Source organism: Megalobrama amblycephala, linkage group LG5 (assembly GCF_018812025.1).
Source record: "Megalobrama amblycephala isolate DHTTF-2021 linkage group LG5, ASM1881202v1, whole genome shotgun sequence".
NCBI classification, from domain to species: domain Eukaryota; kingdom Metazoa; phylum Chordata; class Actinopteri; order Cypriniformes; family Xenocyprididae; genus Megalobrama; species Megalobrama amblycephala.
In genome coordinates this window covers 32,298,237-32,317,743 of record NC_063048.1, presented here as the reverse complement: position 1 = coordinate 32,317,743, position 19,507 = coordinate 32,298,237, and the positions used below count along the sequence as shown (strand labels likewise).

Below are 19,507 nucleotides of genomic sequence, written 5' to 3'. Positions count from 1 at the left end.
CAGCTAGAAAAATTAACTCTAGAGAGCAGCATTCTGATAATATATGCACCGTAACATATTCATTATAATTTTTAATGTTCTTCAATATTTAATGCATGTTTGAATAAATCTGTTATGACAGCCGTGATTTCAAGGTTTATATTTAAAAAAACTAAAACAAATTAAGGTAGAAATATGATTATGTAATTCTAAACTTTATTTATTATAAAAAAATATCATTGTGTAATTTAAGTGTTTGTATATAATTTAATTTGAACCTTCAATATTATAGTAAAGTAGAACCAACTGACTCCCATGTGTAGTTTACAGCATTAGTAGAGAGATTTTTTTTCCTCTAGAAAATTTGCCATGTACTGTAACTGATATACTACATCCAAAATAATCTATATCAAATCGAAAACGGAATCGAATCGCAAGCATGTGAATAGAAATCGAATCGAATTGTGAAAATTGCCAATACTCAGCCCTTATAGACATGTTATAATGATATATTTCGTCATACCACCTAGCCTTAATTTCATTATATATTTTTGAATAACAGCGATATCTGAATGCCCCATATCTGAGAGATTTAGATAACTGTGCTAGGTCACATGACCTTGGCACATAGATCAGAATGTCTAGCCAGAAGTCCTGGCAGCACGGTTTGTGAACTTCGGCTAGTCAAAAAGGTTATGATGACAAGTTGACCGTCGGCCTCTTGTTTGCATAACTGCATAATTGTCAGACAAGGAGTTTTAACTCCATGTGTACTAAACACCACAGAGCAGGTATAGTGCAGGAGGAATGATCTGGGTTCAATTAGAAATGTCTGAGATTAATTTAGTTTGTTAAACAATACTGCTACTGCTTGTTGACTTGGAAATACTAGTCATTTAATTTTTTTTTTTTTTTTTCACATTTAATGTTTTGCATTATATTACTTTTAAATTACCCTCATGTTTATGTTGCATTTTAAAATTAATATATTATTTTGAAAAGTGTATATCTGGAATGAAAAATAAAATCATTTCATTTTACCTCAAATTTTGCACGCGTTCATTTTCGTGGTGGGTTCAGGGAAATGTCCACTCGGAAGATGAGCAAGGTGAGGGAGGATTTTGAAAGCCTGACACAAAACCGTGTTCTTTTATGCCATGTTAAACTTGTATATAATTAAGCTTGCATATAGACTTGTTATATTACAGTTTATTAGGGACAATAAGGTATGAAATTTCATATCTGATTAAAGGAGAAACATTATGAATGAAACTTATTTGACACTTGAACAGTTGCTATATCAACTTCCTAACGAAGAGAATAAACAATATAGTTGTCAGTACATGTCAAGCTTTTCTAGTGATGTTACGTGTACAGATACTTTTTTATACACGAGAAGTGCGTTCAAACCCGGACACGCAAGTGGTTTCTGTGGTAACGAACAATAATACCTTAATGTGCTGATTTATGCGGACTAACGTGTTGGTCCTGCACTGCCTGTTGATTCAGTTGATTTAAATAAATGTCTATAATGGCTAAGTGAACATATATAATGTCCTGGACTAGTCAGTTGCAAAACGTTAATAAAATTTGTTGCGCACATCCCTAGATTCAATATACCACCTCACATTTACCTCCGAAAAAAATCATCTCACCATAAAACTAGCAAAAATCAATATTGGATATTTAATTGTGAATTCCCCTTATTTTTACATTTGTTTTCCCTTTGCTAATCATCTAATGCTCATTTAGAGTTCATCTAAAAATAAAAAATAAAATAATAATAATATTGTTACATTTGGAAAAAAAATTTTTATTTTTCATACTGTAATGTTATGATGTTGTAATTCACTTGTAGAATTTTTTTTTTTTTTTTTTTTTTTTTTTTAATTAATTTAAACACAACAGTATAGAATTGTACTGCCAGTTATCGGTTATAATGTGAAAATGATTATTGGCTTATCAGTATTGGCTAGAATTTTAATATCAGTGCATTCCTACTTACCAAACATGTCTATGCGAAGTTACTGTATATTTATCACCTTATGTCATGAACATGTAAAGCCATAAATCAGATTTTTGCACAAGAATACAAAAAAATGACATGATGTACACTGTAATTTTTTTTTGGTGCAATTTGTACTTTAAAAAACTAGTAAAAACCTGTTAATTGGTTCAGTTTTCTTACCATATATGGTGAAAAACTGTAAAAACATTGCATTATATGTAATTTTACTTCAAAATACTGTCATATTTATGGGTTTTGGAAGTAGAAACCTATGAATTATCATATTTATTGGGAAAAACAGTAAAGGGACATTCCCAGACATAATAACATTTAATTTTTTTATTTAATTGATTTTTTTTTCTTTCTTTTCTTTCTTTTTTTTTATTTTTATCAGTGATTAGTTCATTGTTAATGTTCATTACATGTTTATCGCATTATTTTAATGTGTGTTACCTTGATGGTGGTAAAAAGCAGATTTTGATAGTTCAAATAGATGGGTGTATTAACATTAATATTACTTAATGAAATATACGGGTTATTTATAAAAATATGCCATCCCATAACATTGTCAGCACATATTTATTTATGCTGAATTTCTGGCAACAACAGAAATGGTTTTCCCCCTGTGTAACTGTCCACAAAGTATGTTTTTTATGTTTGTTTTTAGACTCCATATGAATTATGTCTGTAACAAATAACCAGAACTTTTTCACTCCTGAATGCTTCGTCACATACACCTCCATTGTAAGTGTGAATGTGATTTTTACAATCTGTTGGATTGAACCTGGATTGAACCCGGATTAAACCCGGAACATTCCTATTAACCTACTGGACTTTTCATTGTGAAACTAAACAAACTAGACCTTGAAACAACGCATTTTGAACTGTGAACATTTCATATTGGATGTTAGATAATGTAGTTAAAGTTAGGTCACAGTAATCTGTAGTTTGCACCGATTATGAAACAAGTCATTTTTTTTCTTTCTTTTGGCTGTTTGTTGTTTTCTTTTAAGAAGGTAAAAAGCAGCAACTTCTAAACTGTTGAAGACTGATAAGATGAACTTGTGCGGGAGTCTGTGGGGATGATAGAGACATAGACTGGCCCTGTTCCCTGCAGTGAGCACAGAGAGCGCATTAGGGATGCTGTGCTACAGAACAGACCTTTTGAAACTCCAGGAGACGATCAGTTGGTAATGGAGTGATGCCATGCTCCACTGCTCAGGGGAGATGAGAGGGCGAAGCAAAGGATGAAGGGAAATTGAAAAACAGGGGTGGAAAACCGATAAAGAATGCAAGATATGTGTGTGTCGGTATGTGTGTTTGCAGAAAAAGCAGTAGTATCTATTTTGAGAGGCTCACATTACTTAACTGGTTTATTACCTGGAGTCATTAAGTCAGACTACCAATAAAACTGGCATAGATTAGCTGCTGAAGTGATAATGCAAACACTTCATTATATAAAAAACTGAACACTCCATACTCTCTCTAAAGTCAGCATGAAATGGCATTCACAGCCCATTTTATTTCCAAAATGTAATGTTTTTAACAATACCTAGAAAGAAACATTTATGTGTAAAAAGTATATTTGAATTCATAATAACTGGTTGGCCATACTATGGCAGCAGTAACTTTTATGATGAATTTATGTTGATTTTTTTTTTTTTTTTTTTTTTTTTTCAACGTCAACTAATGTTTCTTGAGCAGCAAATCAGCATATTAGAATGATTTCTGAAGGATCATGTGACACTAAAGACTGGAGTAATGATGCTGAAATTCAGCTTTGCCACCATTATGATTTGGCAGAATGTTAGGCAGGATTTTTATTTGATTGTTCCAATGATCCAATGGTAACGCTTTTTAAAGTTATTTGATAATATTGGCATAATAACCATTATTATATTAATGTCAGCTGGATTTAATTTGCTGTGTTAAATTGGCAAGATTTTAGAAAGGCCGCATACAACTGTAGCATAATATGTTTCACATAATTCATTTAGCAAGATACAGTATGACATCCAAAGTATGTAAGGTAGTACTACTAGATCTCTTTTATTAAATCCAAAATGTTTTAATTATTGAGTCATGCAATCAATAAATAAATATAATAGAACAAAATTACAAATGAAATAAATAATGCTTTATATATTTTCAGGTAACTCTAACAGTATTCAGGTGCAGAAATTGAAAAATCAAATGTAAAATAACACTGCGTAGTATTCATTGTGTATATTAAATATAATTAATCTGTGTTAAAACTACAAAAGTGATTTTTCTCCTTGTCTTTTGTTGTTTGATTAACATTCATGGCACAGAAAGCAGCAGGAATATTAGGCTGCTGTAACTTTAAGACCGAATACACGGATCCAAACTACTGTTACACATCCGGTTATCTTTCTCAATTGTTTAGTCCACCTAAGCCATAAGCAACTGTGTTTATTCAATGTTTTACATGCATTTTGCATAGATGTGAAAGAGAGTGGCATTCGGTGTTCACGTGCATCTCCGCAGCTCTGTGTGCGCGCACAGAAAACAGCCACGTGTTCAGAAGAGTTTCAGAAGGGTTTAAAATCACTTTAATGTTTAAACTGACAGGACCTAAAACACGTTCAAATGATAAACTTTAATTACATGATGGTCAAACTTTGCAATTAATCTAAGAATCACGGTGCGTTTTGAACCATGGTATCTGGTCCCTATGGTCCCTAACTATCCCTATACTTGACCCCAAAACTTAAAAATAAAATAAAATAAAACTTAAATAAAGAACTGTGCAATACATCTTGCGATGTGGCTGGTTCGAGTCTCAGTACCGGCAGGATATGTAAGTGGGAGGAGTGAATGAACAGCGCTCTCTTCCACTCTCATTTCCCACAACTGAGGTGCCCCCAATCACTCCTTGGGTGCCGCAGTAAAAATGGCTGCCCACTGCTCTGGGTGTGTGTTCACGGTGTGTGTGTGTTCAATACTTACTGCTGTGTGTGTGTGCACTTGGATGGGTGAAATGCAGAACACAAATTCCGAGTATGGGACACCATACTTGGCCACACATCACATCACGTCACTCGCTCACTCATTATAACTGTGCACCATTAACTTCTGCTCTGAGAGATAAAGAGTTTTGGTGGAAGGTCATTCTCTCAGGTCTTGTTCTAGCGCACAATGGTGTGACTGTCCCGTTTCATTAAAAATGACACGTTTATGATGTGATTTATTGCTTTAATATGTTTCCACTCAGGCATGTGAGTGAAGGGTTTTATGGCGTAGAGGAGACCCCCATCCAACAGCTGCTGATAACACCTCACCCTTGTGTCTCACCTTTATAAATTACCATCTTGAGACTGTGTGTGGCGGTTATTGCTAAATAAAAATAGAACCAGAAAAGAGTGTGTGTGAGAGAGAAAGCTGACCTCATCATGGGTCACTGGAGCTCTTGTCTGGCTTATTGGAGATGAATAGTGTAAATGTATATTTATAGAAGGGCTGCTGTAGAGTGTGAGTCCTTGAAAGGCAGTTTATGCTCTCCAGAGTAGACAGTGTAAAGGGGAAGGAGGCTGAGTTCTTGTAGTAAAAAAAATCAATAGGTGAAATCATTATGCACACTGAGGTCACAACTTTTTCTTTTTTGATTAGAGATTATTTTAATGGGCATATTTACTTAACCTTCTGGAGTCTGAGGCTGATTTGGGGCCTGGAGAAGTTTTGACATGCCCTGACATTTGTGCTTTTTTCAGTTGTTCATAAACATATTAATGGAGAAAGTGTCATTACACTTCAGCACAAACTAGGCTACCATAATATGTGAGGAACATGTATGTACATGTTTGTGTTTTTGAAGGAATAACGTTTATGCGTGGTTATTGAAAAAACAAAAAAACTTTAATCACTGAAATAAGGCCAAAAAATAATAATATATATGTATTCACAAGACTTCTGGGTATTGGAGGTTGTAGAATAGAGTTTTTGCTTCAAAATTTTGTAAAGATTATCCTGCCTACTCCTTCATATAAAACAATAGAGAAATTTAAATTTTATAAGACACTTTTTGTCAAGAAACACAGTATCCGTGGAGGTGTGAATCATCATGAATAATGGGTGATTCTCATCTGAGAAGACAAAAGAATCGCATAAAGAGCTCTAATGACTTGCATATTAATGAGGCCTTTCAGTCAGGTAGGCTGTGAAAAAACCCTCTGTGATCATGTCTCAAGCTCATCATGGTGTATATCAAACATACAGAAAAAACAGCAATACTGTGAAATATTATTACAATTTTAAATAATGGTAATAATGGTATAGGCTTTTAGCTCAAAAGCATGCACATTTGGAGAAATATTGATGAATTCTCATGTTTATGTCAATTTTCTATACAGAGGAGTAATATTTATTCAATATCTATTGTCATTACTATGAGCGCTGGATACTGTGTTTTCAATTCATACTTGCAGCCGGAGGGCGCTCTGTGCACCTTTAGTCCACAAATGCCTCGTAAAGAAGAACAGGACATGTGACAATCCAGGAACTAACCAAACTAACAGAGGCTTCCAGAGATCATAATTATGGCTATGCAAAACACTTTTCAAGACAATAAATACACGATTGAGACGATGTATACAAGTATTGCCTCAGAATTTGCGTCTAAATAGCGCTCGGTCCATGAGCGTGGCCACATTAGCGGATAATGAGCTGAATCACGGACTTCTGACATGGCTCTCTTTTCATACAGATTACATAAACAGAGAATATTTGTTTTCGATTTGACTTACATGATTTAAAACCTGACATTTTTTTGACACAAGTCTCATTTTTGTGTCATTAGTATTCACTAAGTTACAGTTGATTTTCTGAGAACTATCAGATTGGACTTCGTTCAGAGGGAGACGAGAGATCACGCATCATGTTAGTTTTCTTTATTTTGCAAAAAGCACAACATTTTGTTTTTACTCTGAGTGTACACAAATAAAAGAAGATATTCCACAGATTAAAATGGTGTATAACTCTTAATTGTATGTGCAACATTGACGGAGTATTTTGAGTCTATTTCACACTGGTGAAAAACGCGGTGGTATTGCCGGCGATAACTCAGACTCCAGAGTGTTAAAATGCTTTTTTAAATGAAAATTCAGTTTTCTTGTTTAAATGTAAAGATAGTTTTGTTGTGATTTTTTTTTTTTTTTGTGTGTGTGTTTGGTTTTGGTGTGTCTTTGCTTTGTGTTGGCTGTGAAAAGGATTTGTTTGTACGGATTTTGGCACCGACTTAGTGTTAGAAAGTTAGCTTGCACTCTCAATATAATCACTGTATATTTGTTTGGTTGTCCTATCTCCATGATTACTGTTGCCAGAGTTTAGGAAAATGACTACTTGGAGAAGAAAGCTAAATCCTGACTCACCCTTTGTTCTGACTGTTAACATTCTGGCAAATGTTTTTTTTTTTGTTTTTTTGTTTTTTGAGAGAGAGAGATTTTTAAGGGAACACATTCATACTTTGATTGCATTTTTTTCTTATTCACTTACAGTGTTTGTTAGGTTTGTATGTCACAAGACCAATTTACTTGTACATGAACATTTCCCTTTAAACAAGCTGTTGTTTTGCTACTGTACCTTTAAGACTTCTATACGTAAATGACCTCAGTTTTTATTGGCTTACCCCATCTTACCAGTGTAGATTTACTGCTGTTTATCATGGGATGCAAAGCTGTGATTATTAAAGGGGTCATGTTATTTAAATCTTCCACTTTGTTTAGTGTGTAATTTTGCTGTTTGAGCATGACAAAGGTCTGTAAAGTTACAAAGCACAAAGTCCACTCCTAAGTTTTCTTCTGGGAATGTACACGTCACAATATCCCTCATTGAAATAATTCCCACCCAAGGCACATGCAAAATAAAGGGGTGAGGCTTGTTTGAGTTGCTAGTAGTGTGTTGAAACTCACGGTTGTGGGGAGGGGCGTGACATTTCTGAAACATGCTGGAAGTGATTGACCAACCAAAACACACTGGTCAAGCTGACCAATCAGAGCACATTGCACTTTTTTGGAAGGAGGGGCTTCATAAAGACAGGAACTAAATGGACTGTTACTGACGAGAGGTTCTGCAACAATGTAAAATATGTGAAAAAATATTGTTTTTACATTCAAGCATTAATATTCTAGTATTCTAGTAGACCCCAAAAACAAAATCAAACTTTCAAAAATGGCATATTAGGTCTCCATTAAATAATTTAATGTTTTAGTATTGTAAATTAATTTTTTTTTAAAAATCAGCATGTTCAGCGCCCAAGTCCCACCTCTGAAAGTTCCTGAACTTTGGAAAAAGTACTACCTCGTGAGCAGGGACTTTCTGAGGGGGAAATATTTACCCCAAACTTCATTTAAACCCTGGTCCCTGCAGTCAAAACACACCGAGTACCACCTCAAAGTCCCTAGTTCCTGGGGAAAGTTCCTGCGGTGGAAACGCAGTTATACAATACCTTAAATTCATTATTATTAGATGTTGAAGTTGAAAGAGAACATCACAGACTATTTTGTTTTGCAGTTATGGTCAATATTGGCTGAAAAAATGCATTAGCTGAAAAGGATACAATCTTTGAAAATCCACAAAAATATACCATCCGGGCATACTTGGCATACTATTTTCAGTATACTTTTGATTTGGGATGCATATGGCTTCTTGACTGAGACTGACCCACCACCATTCTACACTGAAAACCATAGTCCATCTCCCAACTGTACAGTGTTCCCTATGCAACTAGAAGACAACCTCCACACAATCATCCTACAGAATGCTTAAACAGAAGAAGGTCTTCTTAGTACACACAGTGCTGCTCAGAGCTCTGATGAAGGGCCTAGTGTTGAGACCGAGCAGGCACCGCCTCTGAGTACTGCGAGTGGGACTGTAGACATGTTAAACCAGCTTTGTTAGAGGCAAAGACAGGATCTACAATGCCAAGAATTTGCCCACTGTTGCCTAGTGAGGAAACAGGGGACTTGGCTATTTGAGACATAAACCTGAAATGTAACATACCAAACATTCTGCAGCTGTGTGCAGCTGATAGTCAGGGCAAATTCAAATGCTTTTGCCTCAGACTGAGGCCCTGCTGAACATCAGTGGGTCTTTGAGAACTTTCAGTGGCTTTTAACTTCCTTTTGATGGTTAATATGCTGAATAAAAGAGCGATCTTTATCGGATTGTGGGAGGAAGTTATTAAGCCGAGTTGAAATTACGGCACGAGTCTTATAGTGTTGTTCTAACATGCCGCTTCAGGCAGCGATGTAACGGAGCAGCCTTGATCACTCTCTCTCCACTCACAAATTTGTTGTAGTACGCAAATAACTTGCATGAATTATCATGTATAATATCAGATATCAGATGTGAGCTATTTGTGGCAAATTGAAGGCTCGGGCTATTTTAAGATAGGTGGCGCCTCTTGCTAAAGATGTTTGTGGGGAATATTTAATTTCTTTCTGCATTTAAATTAACCAAAATATCAGAGAAAAATAGTAAGGAAACAATTGAACGGTAAGAAATATTTGTAGTCAGACAATTCTGCTTAAATTGTCTTTCCTACACACAAAAAAAATGCTGGGTTAAAAACAACCCAAGTTGGGTTGAAAATGGACAAACCCAACGATTGGGTTGTTTTAACCCAGCGGTTGGGTTAAATGTTTGCCCAATGTTTGCTGGCTTAAAATGAACCCAAAATAGGTTGGTAATTAAAAATCTGACACATAATTACTAGAGGCAACAGTAATAATCAAAAGGTGAACATTTATTAATAAGCAATTTCAGAAATGTTTGTTTATTATTTATTAAACATAATTATAGTTGTTGATTTGAGCGGAATTGTCTGACTACAAATATTTCTTACTGTTCAGTTGTTTCCTTACTATTTTTCTCTGATATTTTGGTTAATTTGAATGCAGAAAGAAATGAAATATTCACCACAAACATCTTTAGCAAGAGGCGCAACCTATCTTAAAACAACGCAATTGCTGGGTTTATCCATTTTTTTTTTTTTTTTTTTTTTTTAGAAAACTCGCTTGTCTAGTTTGATGCGGTGAATTTGCTGCTTACTGAATATACTGTGCACTTAAAAATATATGTAAATTAGTTCACGTTTTGCAACGACAAACATTTCAAACAGCAATATTTTAATTTGACCGAATTACATTTAATTCAATGAGAGACATCCATTTCTAATCTCATAAACTAAATAAAATCAGTTATTTATCTATAAAAATTAGGGCTGTCAATCGATTAAAAAATTTTAATCTCTGTGATTAATTAATCTAAATTAATCACATACATAATTTTTGCTGTGAAAGTATTAAATATTTCAATTCAAATGAATCAATGCAGGGTTTTTCCTGGGTCAAAAATGGTCTTCGGTGGTGACAGACATGGTCATCCACACAAACAGTAAAAAGTGCCCTACTCATGTGATCTGCGAGCCCAATACTGACAATAAAGTACCCGTCACTCTCACTGTAATTCTTTCTTGCCTTCTTTGCAAAAAAAAAAAGTGATTTTATAGATTTGTAAGAGAAGATGCTTTTTTACTAAACCTGAAAAGAATTATAAAGTATCATTTAGAAGTTATATTAACTAATAATATAATTTTCTACCATGTACAATTGAATGCACCTAGCTAACTTGCTTTGTTCTGGTTTCACCTCACTCCAGTCTAAACTAACTGATTTTATAGGTAGGCCTAATTTACTACACATTTCCATTTAAATAACCTGAAAATATTGTGGATTATTAAGGCTAATTTTACTAAACACTCTTGCTAAAAGGGGTAAGCACACTTATGTTCTCATTTCAGAGTTGTTCGAGTAGATGGTTCATTATAGGCCGTGTGGACAGATCAGTTGGTGTCATGATTCATTAAAATGAATCTGTTCAAATGAGTCATTAGGTCGCGAATTGGACATTAGCGAACGTTGACGCGTTGCGTGCGAATCGCGACTATTATTAGGACATCGCAAAAGATTTGTCAACACAGAAAACACTAATGATTTTAAATATTAAACATGCATTTTAGTAATATATAAAAACATCATAATAAAGACAATATTGTTCTCTACGCTGAACAAAGAGAAATTTCAACATATAAATGAATTATTTTTGTATTTTACTATATTTTCAGCTGAAATTGTCATTACCGCAATGCATCCAGGTATGTCTGAATGGATGTTGTGTTCTAATTTAAACAGGGAAAAAAATGTATATATGGATGTTCTAATAGATGTTTTCAAATGACAGAAAAAATCTTAATGTATAATATATAATAATAATGAAATAATAGTGGAAAAATGAAGTGTCCATGACTGATGTTCTCATCTTCTGCAACATTTTTTAAAGGCTCTTTATACACACACACACACACACACACACACACACACACACACACACACACACACACAAAATTAAAAAAAAAAAAAAAAAAAAAAAAATTGATTTTTGAATTAAGCAACACATATGCTAGAACCTCATAGATGGCTACCGAGTTGGCAGATCTCTTTATAATTATCCAGTTAAAAGTTAAAAATTCTCTTATCAGACCATGTACATGACATTTTGATTATCATTACCGCAAGTGTTTATTCAATAGATGGAAAAATAGTAGTTTGCTTTTTAAATATATACAATATATTGCTTTTTAAATATATACAACAGAATATATACAATACGTTCTTTCACGTTTGCCACATCATTTTGAAAATATGTCAGGTTTCGTTGAAATATAAAAAATAATAGGTGGTAAATTGAAGAAGGTGTTGCGGTAATGAGAGAAATCAATCAAAAAGAAAAAAAAAAACTGTTCATTTAAAAATAAATATTGTTTCAGAATTTCAAGTAACTCTCAATGTGTCACGATCACCTGTGAGAGTGCCTTCAGCCTCTAGAGGGCACTCCTTCCCGGACTCATTGTTTCACTCATTTCATGAACTACATTTCCCATATACACTCCCTGGACTAATTACCATTCATCATTGCACCCAGCTGTTTTGTGTTTGTTAATTAGTGTTTGTCTATTTAATCTCAGTTGTGTCTGTCCCTGGTTGTGGTTCGTTGTATTTGTTACGTGCACTGTTTATATCTCTGGCTTGTTGTTTTGTGGACTGATTACCTGGATTTTGACCTCTTGCCTGCCTTGGATTACGTTTCTGGACTCCCCAATAAATACTTATGCTGCACTTGGATCTGTTACATCTTGTTCTTGTGCACCCGTGACAGAACGAACCACCACTATGCAAGGATCCAGCAGCAGGAGACTCCGGTCATCAGTGGGGGCTGAGGAGGCTCAGGCCCTTTTGGCGACTCTCCGCCAGAGGAGAATGGGAGTGCGGGCATTCGTCCAGAAGTTCTGGTCACGGGCGGAGGGGTATGGTCTCTCTGATACGGTCCTCAAAGACACTATTAATAACTGTCTGGATAGACCTCTGCCGCAGTGGGAGATGGAGCTGGTAAGGGGGTTAAACTTTTGGAATTTCTCCAATTACCTGCATCTGCGTGGGAATGGGCCGCTTCGACTACCTCCAGCACCCGCTCCAGCCCGTGTGCCCGCTCCAGCCCGTGTGTCCTTTCCAAGGCCTGCTCCAGTCCATGAGTGCGTCCCAGCCCGTGAATCCGCTTCAGAGGCCTCAGAGGAGGTTGGCACTGAGTCTCCGCTTCCCACATCTAAAAGGAGGAAGAGGAGGAGGAAGGCTTCCATTCCCCAAAACCCGGAGGCCTTTCCAGAGCCCGCTCCAGCCAGTGAGTCCACTCCAGAGCCCGCTCCAGCCAGTGAGTCCACTCCAGAGCCCGCTCCAGCCAGTGAGTCCACTCCAGAGCCCGCTCCAGCCAGTGAGTCCACTCCAGAGCCCGCTCCAGCCAGTGAGTCCACTCCAGAGCCCGCTCCAGCCAGTGAGTCCACTCCAGAGCCCGCTCCAGCCAGTGAGTCCACTCCAGAGCCCGCTCCAGCCAGTGAGTCCACTCCAGAGCCCGCTCCAGCCAGTGAGTCCACTCCAGTCTCGCATGCTCTCCCTGTCAGTCCCGTGATGGCCAGGAGGGCTGTCTTCACTTTTTATATTTTGGCTGTCTTGCGTGCCTGGAGGATGCACTCAGAACAGCCCGAGCCCGCTTCAGCCAGTGAGTCCACTCCAGCCAGTGAGTCCACTCCAGCCAGTGAGTCCACTCCAGCCAGTGAGTCCACTCCAGCCAGTGAGTCCACTCCAGCCAGTGAGTCCACTCCAGCCAGTGAGTCCACTCCAGCCAGTGAGTCCACTCCAGCCAGTGAGTCCACTCCAGCCAGTGAGTCCATTCCAGAGCCCGCTTCAGTCAGTGAGTCCATTCCAGAGCCCGCTTCAGTCAGTGAGTCCGCTCCAGCCAGTGAGTCCACTCCAGAGCCCGCTCCAGCCAGTGAGTCCGCTCCAGTCAGTGAGTCCATTCCAGAGCCCGCTTCAGTCAGTGAGTCCGCTCCAGCCAGTGAGTCCACTCCAGAGCCCGCTCCAGCCAGTGAGTCCGCTCCAGTCAGTGAGTCCACTCCAGAGCCCGCTCCAGTCAGTGAGTCCACTCCAGAGCCCGCTCCAGTCAGTGAGTCCACTCCAGAGCCCGCTCCAGCCAGTGAGTCCGCTCCAGCCAGTGAGTCCGCTCCAGCCAGTGAGTCCGCTCCAGCCAGTGGCTCTACTACTGAGCCCGCTCCAGCCAGTGGCTCTACTACTGAGCCCGCTCCAGCCAGTGGCTCTACTACTGAGCCCGCTCCAGCCAGTGAGTCCACTACAGAGCCCGCTCCAGCCAGTGAGTCCACTCCAGAGCCCGCTCCAGCCAGTGAGTCTACTACAGAGCCCGCTCCAGCCAGTGAGTCTACTACAGAGCCCGCTCCAGCCAGTGAGTCTACTACAGAGCCCGCTCCAGCCAGTGAGTCTACTACAGAGCACGCTGCCGTCCCAGAGCAGCCCCAGCCTGGGCACGCTGCCGTCCCAGAGCAGCCCCAGTCTGAGCCCGCTGCCGTCCCTGAGTCCTCCGCTCTCCCTGATACGGCCACGGAGACCGTTACCGAGCTGTCCGCTCCCCTTGATACGGCCACGGAGGCCGTCACCGAGCTGTCCGCTCTCTCTGATACGGCCACGGAGGCCGTCACCGAGCTGTCCGCTCTCTCTGATATGGCCATGAAGCACCCTTGGCCTACTGCCCTGCCGCCGTCCAAGCCTTCTGCTCTGCCGCCACCGCCCAGATCTTCTGTCCTGCCGCCGTCAACCAAGCCGTCTGTCCTGCCACCGTCGTCCAGGCTTCCTGCCCTGCTGCCACTGCCCGGCCGTTGGAACCGTTGGAACCCGCCTGGTCAGTTCCGCCAGCACCGCCCTGGCACTCAGCCAGGATTCCAGAGGCGCTGGCACCAGCCTGGTCAGTTCCTCCAGCACCACCCTGGCACCCAGCCAGGACTCTAGAACCGCTGGAACCAGCCTGGTCAGTTCCTCCAGCACCACCCTGGCTATCAGTTGGGGACCCTGGATCTGGCCCACCATCCCTCCCCTGATCCTCCTCCTGTCCACCTCCCTCCTGAGTTTTTTTTTTTGTGTTTTTGTTTTTTGTCTGGTGGAGCGTCTGGTAGCCGCTCCTTTGAGGGGGGTAATGTCACGATCACCTGTGAGAGTGCCTTCAGCCTCTAGAGGGCACTCCTTCCCGGACTCATTGTTTCACTCATTTCATGAACTACATTTCCCATATACACTCCCTGGACTAATTACCATTCATCATTGCACCCAGCTGTTTTGTGTTTGTTAATTAGTGTTTGTCTATTTAATCTCAGTTGTGTCTGTCCCTGGTTGTGGTTCGTTGTATTTGTTACGTGCACTGTTTATATCTCTGGCTTGTTGTTTTGTGGACTGATTACCTGGATTTTGACCTCTTGCCTGCCTTGGATTACGTTTCTGGACTCCCCAATAAATACTTATGCTGCACTTGGATCTGTTACATCTTGTTCTTGTGCACCCGTGACACAATGACTGTTAATAATCCATTTTTAAAAATGTGAAAATGTATTTGCTTTTCTATCAGTGTTGATGTTTTCAGACTGTTGCGATAATGAGATTTTTTTTTAGGATTTGTTTTGGAAATTGTGTTCAAAAAGGTCTTAAATTATAAGTAAATGTGGTAACACTTTACTTGAAGGGGTGTGCATAAGACTGACATGACACCTTCATAATCTTGACATGACACATGTCATGAATATGAAGGAGGTTTTATGCATGTTTATGACAACTGTCATTAAATGTCATTCGCTCAATTATGTCATTTTTAATGCAAAGATGACATTGTTTGTGATGTCTTTGTTACGACAACTTGACACAAACCAATACATCATAACCTGTCAGTGTCTTTGTCATGACAACTTGACATTAGCAAAACATCATAACCTGTCATAAACATGACATAGCAGATTAATTATCAAACTTAAAAAACTACTTAGCTTTATGGGTTAACATTACATTACATTATTTTGGTAACACTTCAGTGTAGGGAACACATATATAAACGATTAACTATGACTTTTCCCTCAATAAACTCTTAATTTACTGCTTATTATAGTTAATTGTTAGGTTTAGGTATTGGGTAGGATTAAGAATGTAGAATAAGGTCGTGCAGAATAAGGCATTAATATGTGCTTTATAAGTACTAATAAACAGCCAATATTTTAGCCATATGAATGCTAATAGCAATAAGCAACTAGTTAAAAGACCCTAAAATAAAGTGTTACCATTATTTTATAACAGTGTCATCTTTTTTAAGAAATTTGAAATTGTCTATTATCTGACCTTCTGTTGGTGGAAACTTAAAAAAACAAAAAACAAAAACAAAAAAAACATGAAATGAAAAATAGTCATGACGCTGTTATAAAATTATTTGTCAGAGTATTGTCACTTAATGACATTTTAATGACAAGTTCAATTTGTACCACTGTACTTGAGCTCAAGATACATATCCATGACACTATTATAATGGCCTCATGACAGCCAATGTCAAAACCAACCACATGACAGTTTAATGTAATGTTAACCCATAAAGCTAAATAATGTCAAGTTGTCATGACAAAGACACTGACAGGTTATGATGTATTGGTTTATGTCAAGTTGTCATAACTCGGACATCTCAAACAATGTCATCTTTGCATTAAAAATGACATAACAGAGCGAATGACACTTAATGACAGTTGTCATAAACATTCATAAAACCTCCTTCATATTCATGACACGTGTCATGTCATGATTATGAAGGTGTCATGTCAGTCTTATGCACACCCCTTCAAGTAAAGTGTTACCGTAAATGTTTTTAAATTAATGTTCACAAATACTCCGGACTTTGTTTCTGATGTCTGAAAAAAAAAATAATTAAAGCATTTTTAAAATTTTCATGTTTGAAATTTTTAAAACCAAGTTTTCGTGAGAATCACCCGTATACTGCAGTGAATATTTTGCATACATAGCATTTGCATAGTGCCCACAATATACATACTGCTGAAATGAAATAGGCCTAGTATGTGGTATGTTGTACCAAATATAGCCTTTTTTTCCCAACATTTCCCCTCTTTTGCCTTCTCCATAGATACTGCTTTGTGGTTACGCTGGGATATCTCAGTTTCTGCCAGGTCACCAGAATCTATGTGTTTGACTATGGCATGTACTCAGCAGACTTCACTGGGTAAGTTAATTTTGCACTGGAATCATCATTAATAAAAACTGAGTGAAAATATTTTTGCTGACTGAAATAAAAATAAAAACCAACATTAATTTGAAAAACAAACTAAACTAAAATACATTTTCACGTCTCCAAAACTAACAAAAATTAAAATAAAAAAAAACTTGAAATTCATTTTAGTTTTTAGTACTTTTTAGTACTTTTTTAGTTTGAAGTACTGGGGATTTTAAGTAGGTTTCCATGTCTGTTATGAAAATATGCCTCATGAATGCACCTCAGAATATCTTATTACCTATGGACTGAACATAAGGGAGAAAAAAATCACTGTTCGTATTCTAAAATATACTCAAGAATCTGGAAAAAATCTTATGTCACACTACATCAAGACTCCAGCTCTCCTTCAATGAAATATACATTTTTACCACAGCGAGAGCAGGTATATCAGTGCTAGTTTTACCTCAGGATCAAAGTGCATCAGAATCATCTACACCAAGGGTGAGCTCAACCCTTGAGAAGCTGTGAAGAGATGTGGTCAGTGCAGCTGTATAAATAATGAATGTTGAATAGCTTGGTTTGAAAGAAGTGGAGGCTCTTACATACATGTGGATCCAATCAATATCAGCTATAAACAGGATCTCTCTCACATACAATCTTTCCTTTTCTCTCTGTCTCCAGGCCCATGATGGTCATCACACAGAAGATCACAAGTTTGGCGTTTGAGATTCATGATGGTATGTAACAGTTTTATGAATCTGAGGAGTTTATACAACACCATTTTCAACTAAAAACAGGAAACTTTTTATGCGTTTTGGCCGTTCATTTACATGGCAATGGCATTTGGGGGCCTGAAAATTTTTGAATACGATACAGTTATCGTCTCAATCTAAACTAGAAAAACGCAAATTTGTGAAAATGGTGTCATGCACATGCGTATTATGTGTTCAGTCTATAGGCCCGTAGTGTTTCTTTACAAATTGACATCGCCTACTACTGGCCTGGCAGCAGAATAAGTCGCTGATCATTGTCATCTGTACGCGAAAATGCAAGGGAAAAAACTTTTCCGTGTTTAGTACGTTGTTAACGAGTAAACGTGCCCTCATTCTCATCTTCATGGTTGAAAAGCCTCAATAATGAATTATATTATAAAACTGGCATGATTTCTGCCTGAAATCTTTCTACAGCTCCATTGTTTCTACCTATGCCCATGTTAGAGGCTCTAGGAATTACATAAGGGCTGTTAAACCCTGCTGCTACAGAACGTCCTCGTATGCCATTGATTTATACCACTGCTGGCGCTGCACTCTTGTGAGTGGGCCAAAGTAGTTAGGGCTGCCAGCTGGATGTTGCACTTCACAGACCTCACTACCTCATCCAACACACTATATCGCTTATTATGCAGCTTGGTGAAATCTGTTTAATGAAATACTAATTGTGCTGCATCACCACATCATTTTTGCATAATCTGGATCATTGATAAAGGAGAATGAGGGCAATTTTAAGTTTAATGGACTTTCCTTCCACTGAGTGCGTTAAAGAGACAGTTCATCCAAAATGAAAAACCATATTTGAATATACACTACCGTTCAAAAGTTTGGAGTCAGTAATATTTAAATTTTTAAAGAAATTAATATTTTTCATTTCCTTTTTTTGAGCACCAAATCAGCATTTAGAATGATTTCTTAAGGATCATTGACACTGAAGGCTGCTGAAAATTCAGCTTTGCCATCACAGGAATAGATTACATTTTAAAATATAGCTGCGAGCAGCAATTACCGGCGTTCAAGCACTTTAAGGCCTTTAAGCACTTGTGTAAAAAGGTATTATGTTTTATTTAGCAAGCTTCTAACCACCTACAGTAGATCATAGATGGAGAAGACCATTTACAGCCAAAACAGGCAATTTACTAAGGAAATAGGTATTCATTTCAAAGCTTTTTAACAGTTATCAAGGTTGAGCCAAAAGCCTAGGATTAGTTTGCGAAAGTTGGTTTTGAAATAATCTCCGATATTTAATGAACGACTCGATTGACAGTGGTGGTCATAGAGGCAAAATTGCTCAGAATGAGGAGTTCTACCATATGACATGAATGGCGTGGGTGTGTGCGAAAAATCTCGTGATATACAATCCATTGTATATCCCCCGGTGGCCGATTTATTTCTAATTTTTCACAGGCCTCTAGGGCCATGAGTCAAACAGGCCCAGCGAGTTTCGTTCCAATTGCCAATTCTGTTAACCTTGTCTGACAGCCGCTTGAAATTCATTGGCTGATGGCGGCCGTGTTTTTCGAGATAAGCGAATGTCCTCGTAGACAATCTCGGCACCTTGGACAAAGACACCGCATGCCAGTTTTCAAGTCAATCGGACTGACTGTTGCATAGCTATAGCCGTTTTTAAAGTGTTTTTTTTTTTTTTTTTTTTTTTCATTTTATAGCGCCACCAAGTGGCCAGTCGCCACGCCACGAATTATCTCATTCCATTCAGAAAGGTTGGCCATTTTAGTAAAAGTGGCCACGCCCACTTCAAACGTTTTGGTGTCACGTCATGGGCGTAAATCGAAATTTTGAGTTTTTACAATAGTTATGGACAGTCAGACTCCAGAGAATCTTTCTGCACTGGTTTGGTTGCGATCGGGTGAAAAACATACGACTAGTTCGCAAAAGTAGGTTTTTCAAAAAAATATTACTGTTACCTTTGTAGCTATGTATTCACATTATAGGGAAATATCTGTAACTGTTTTTGTTTGTCTTGTATAGGCTAAATGAACTCCAGTGAGAAAAGTGATGCTTACTAAATAATTATGTGAAAAGGGTAGGCATAATAAGCATAAGCTTCAGCCTACACCTTTTT

At 38.1% G+C, this 19,507-nt stretch overlaps 1 protein-coding gene across 1 annotated transcript in view; it reads left to right on the top strand.

Moving 5' to 3' along the window:
* mboat2a (membrane bound O-acyltransferase domain containing 2a) overlaps positions 1 to 19,507 on the top strand; it is an 83,865-nt gene that overhangs the window by 39,429 nt on the left and 24,929 nt on the right. Inside the window, exons 4-5 of the mRNA XM_048191878.1 lie at positions 16,568 to 16,663; positions 17,336 to 17,391. Coding sequence (XP_048047835.1) covers positions 16,568 to 16,663; positions 17,336 to 17,391 — 152 coding nt within the window. The remainder of the gene's footprint in view (positions 1 to 16,567; positions 16,664 to 17,335; positions 17,392 to 19,507) is intronic.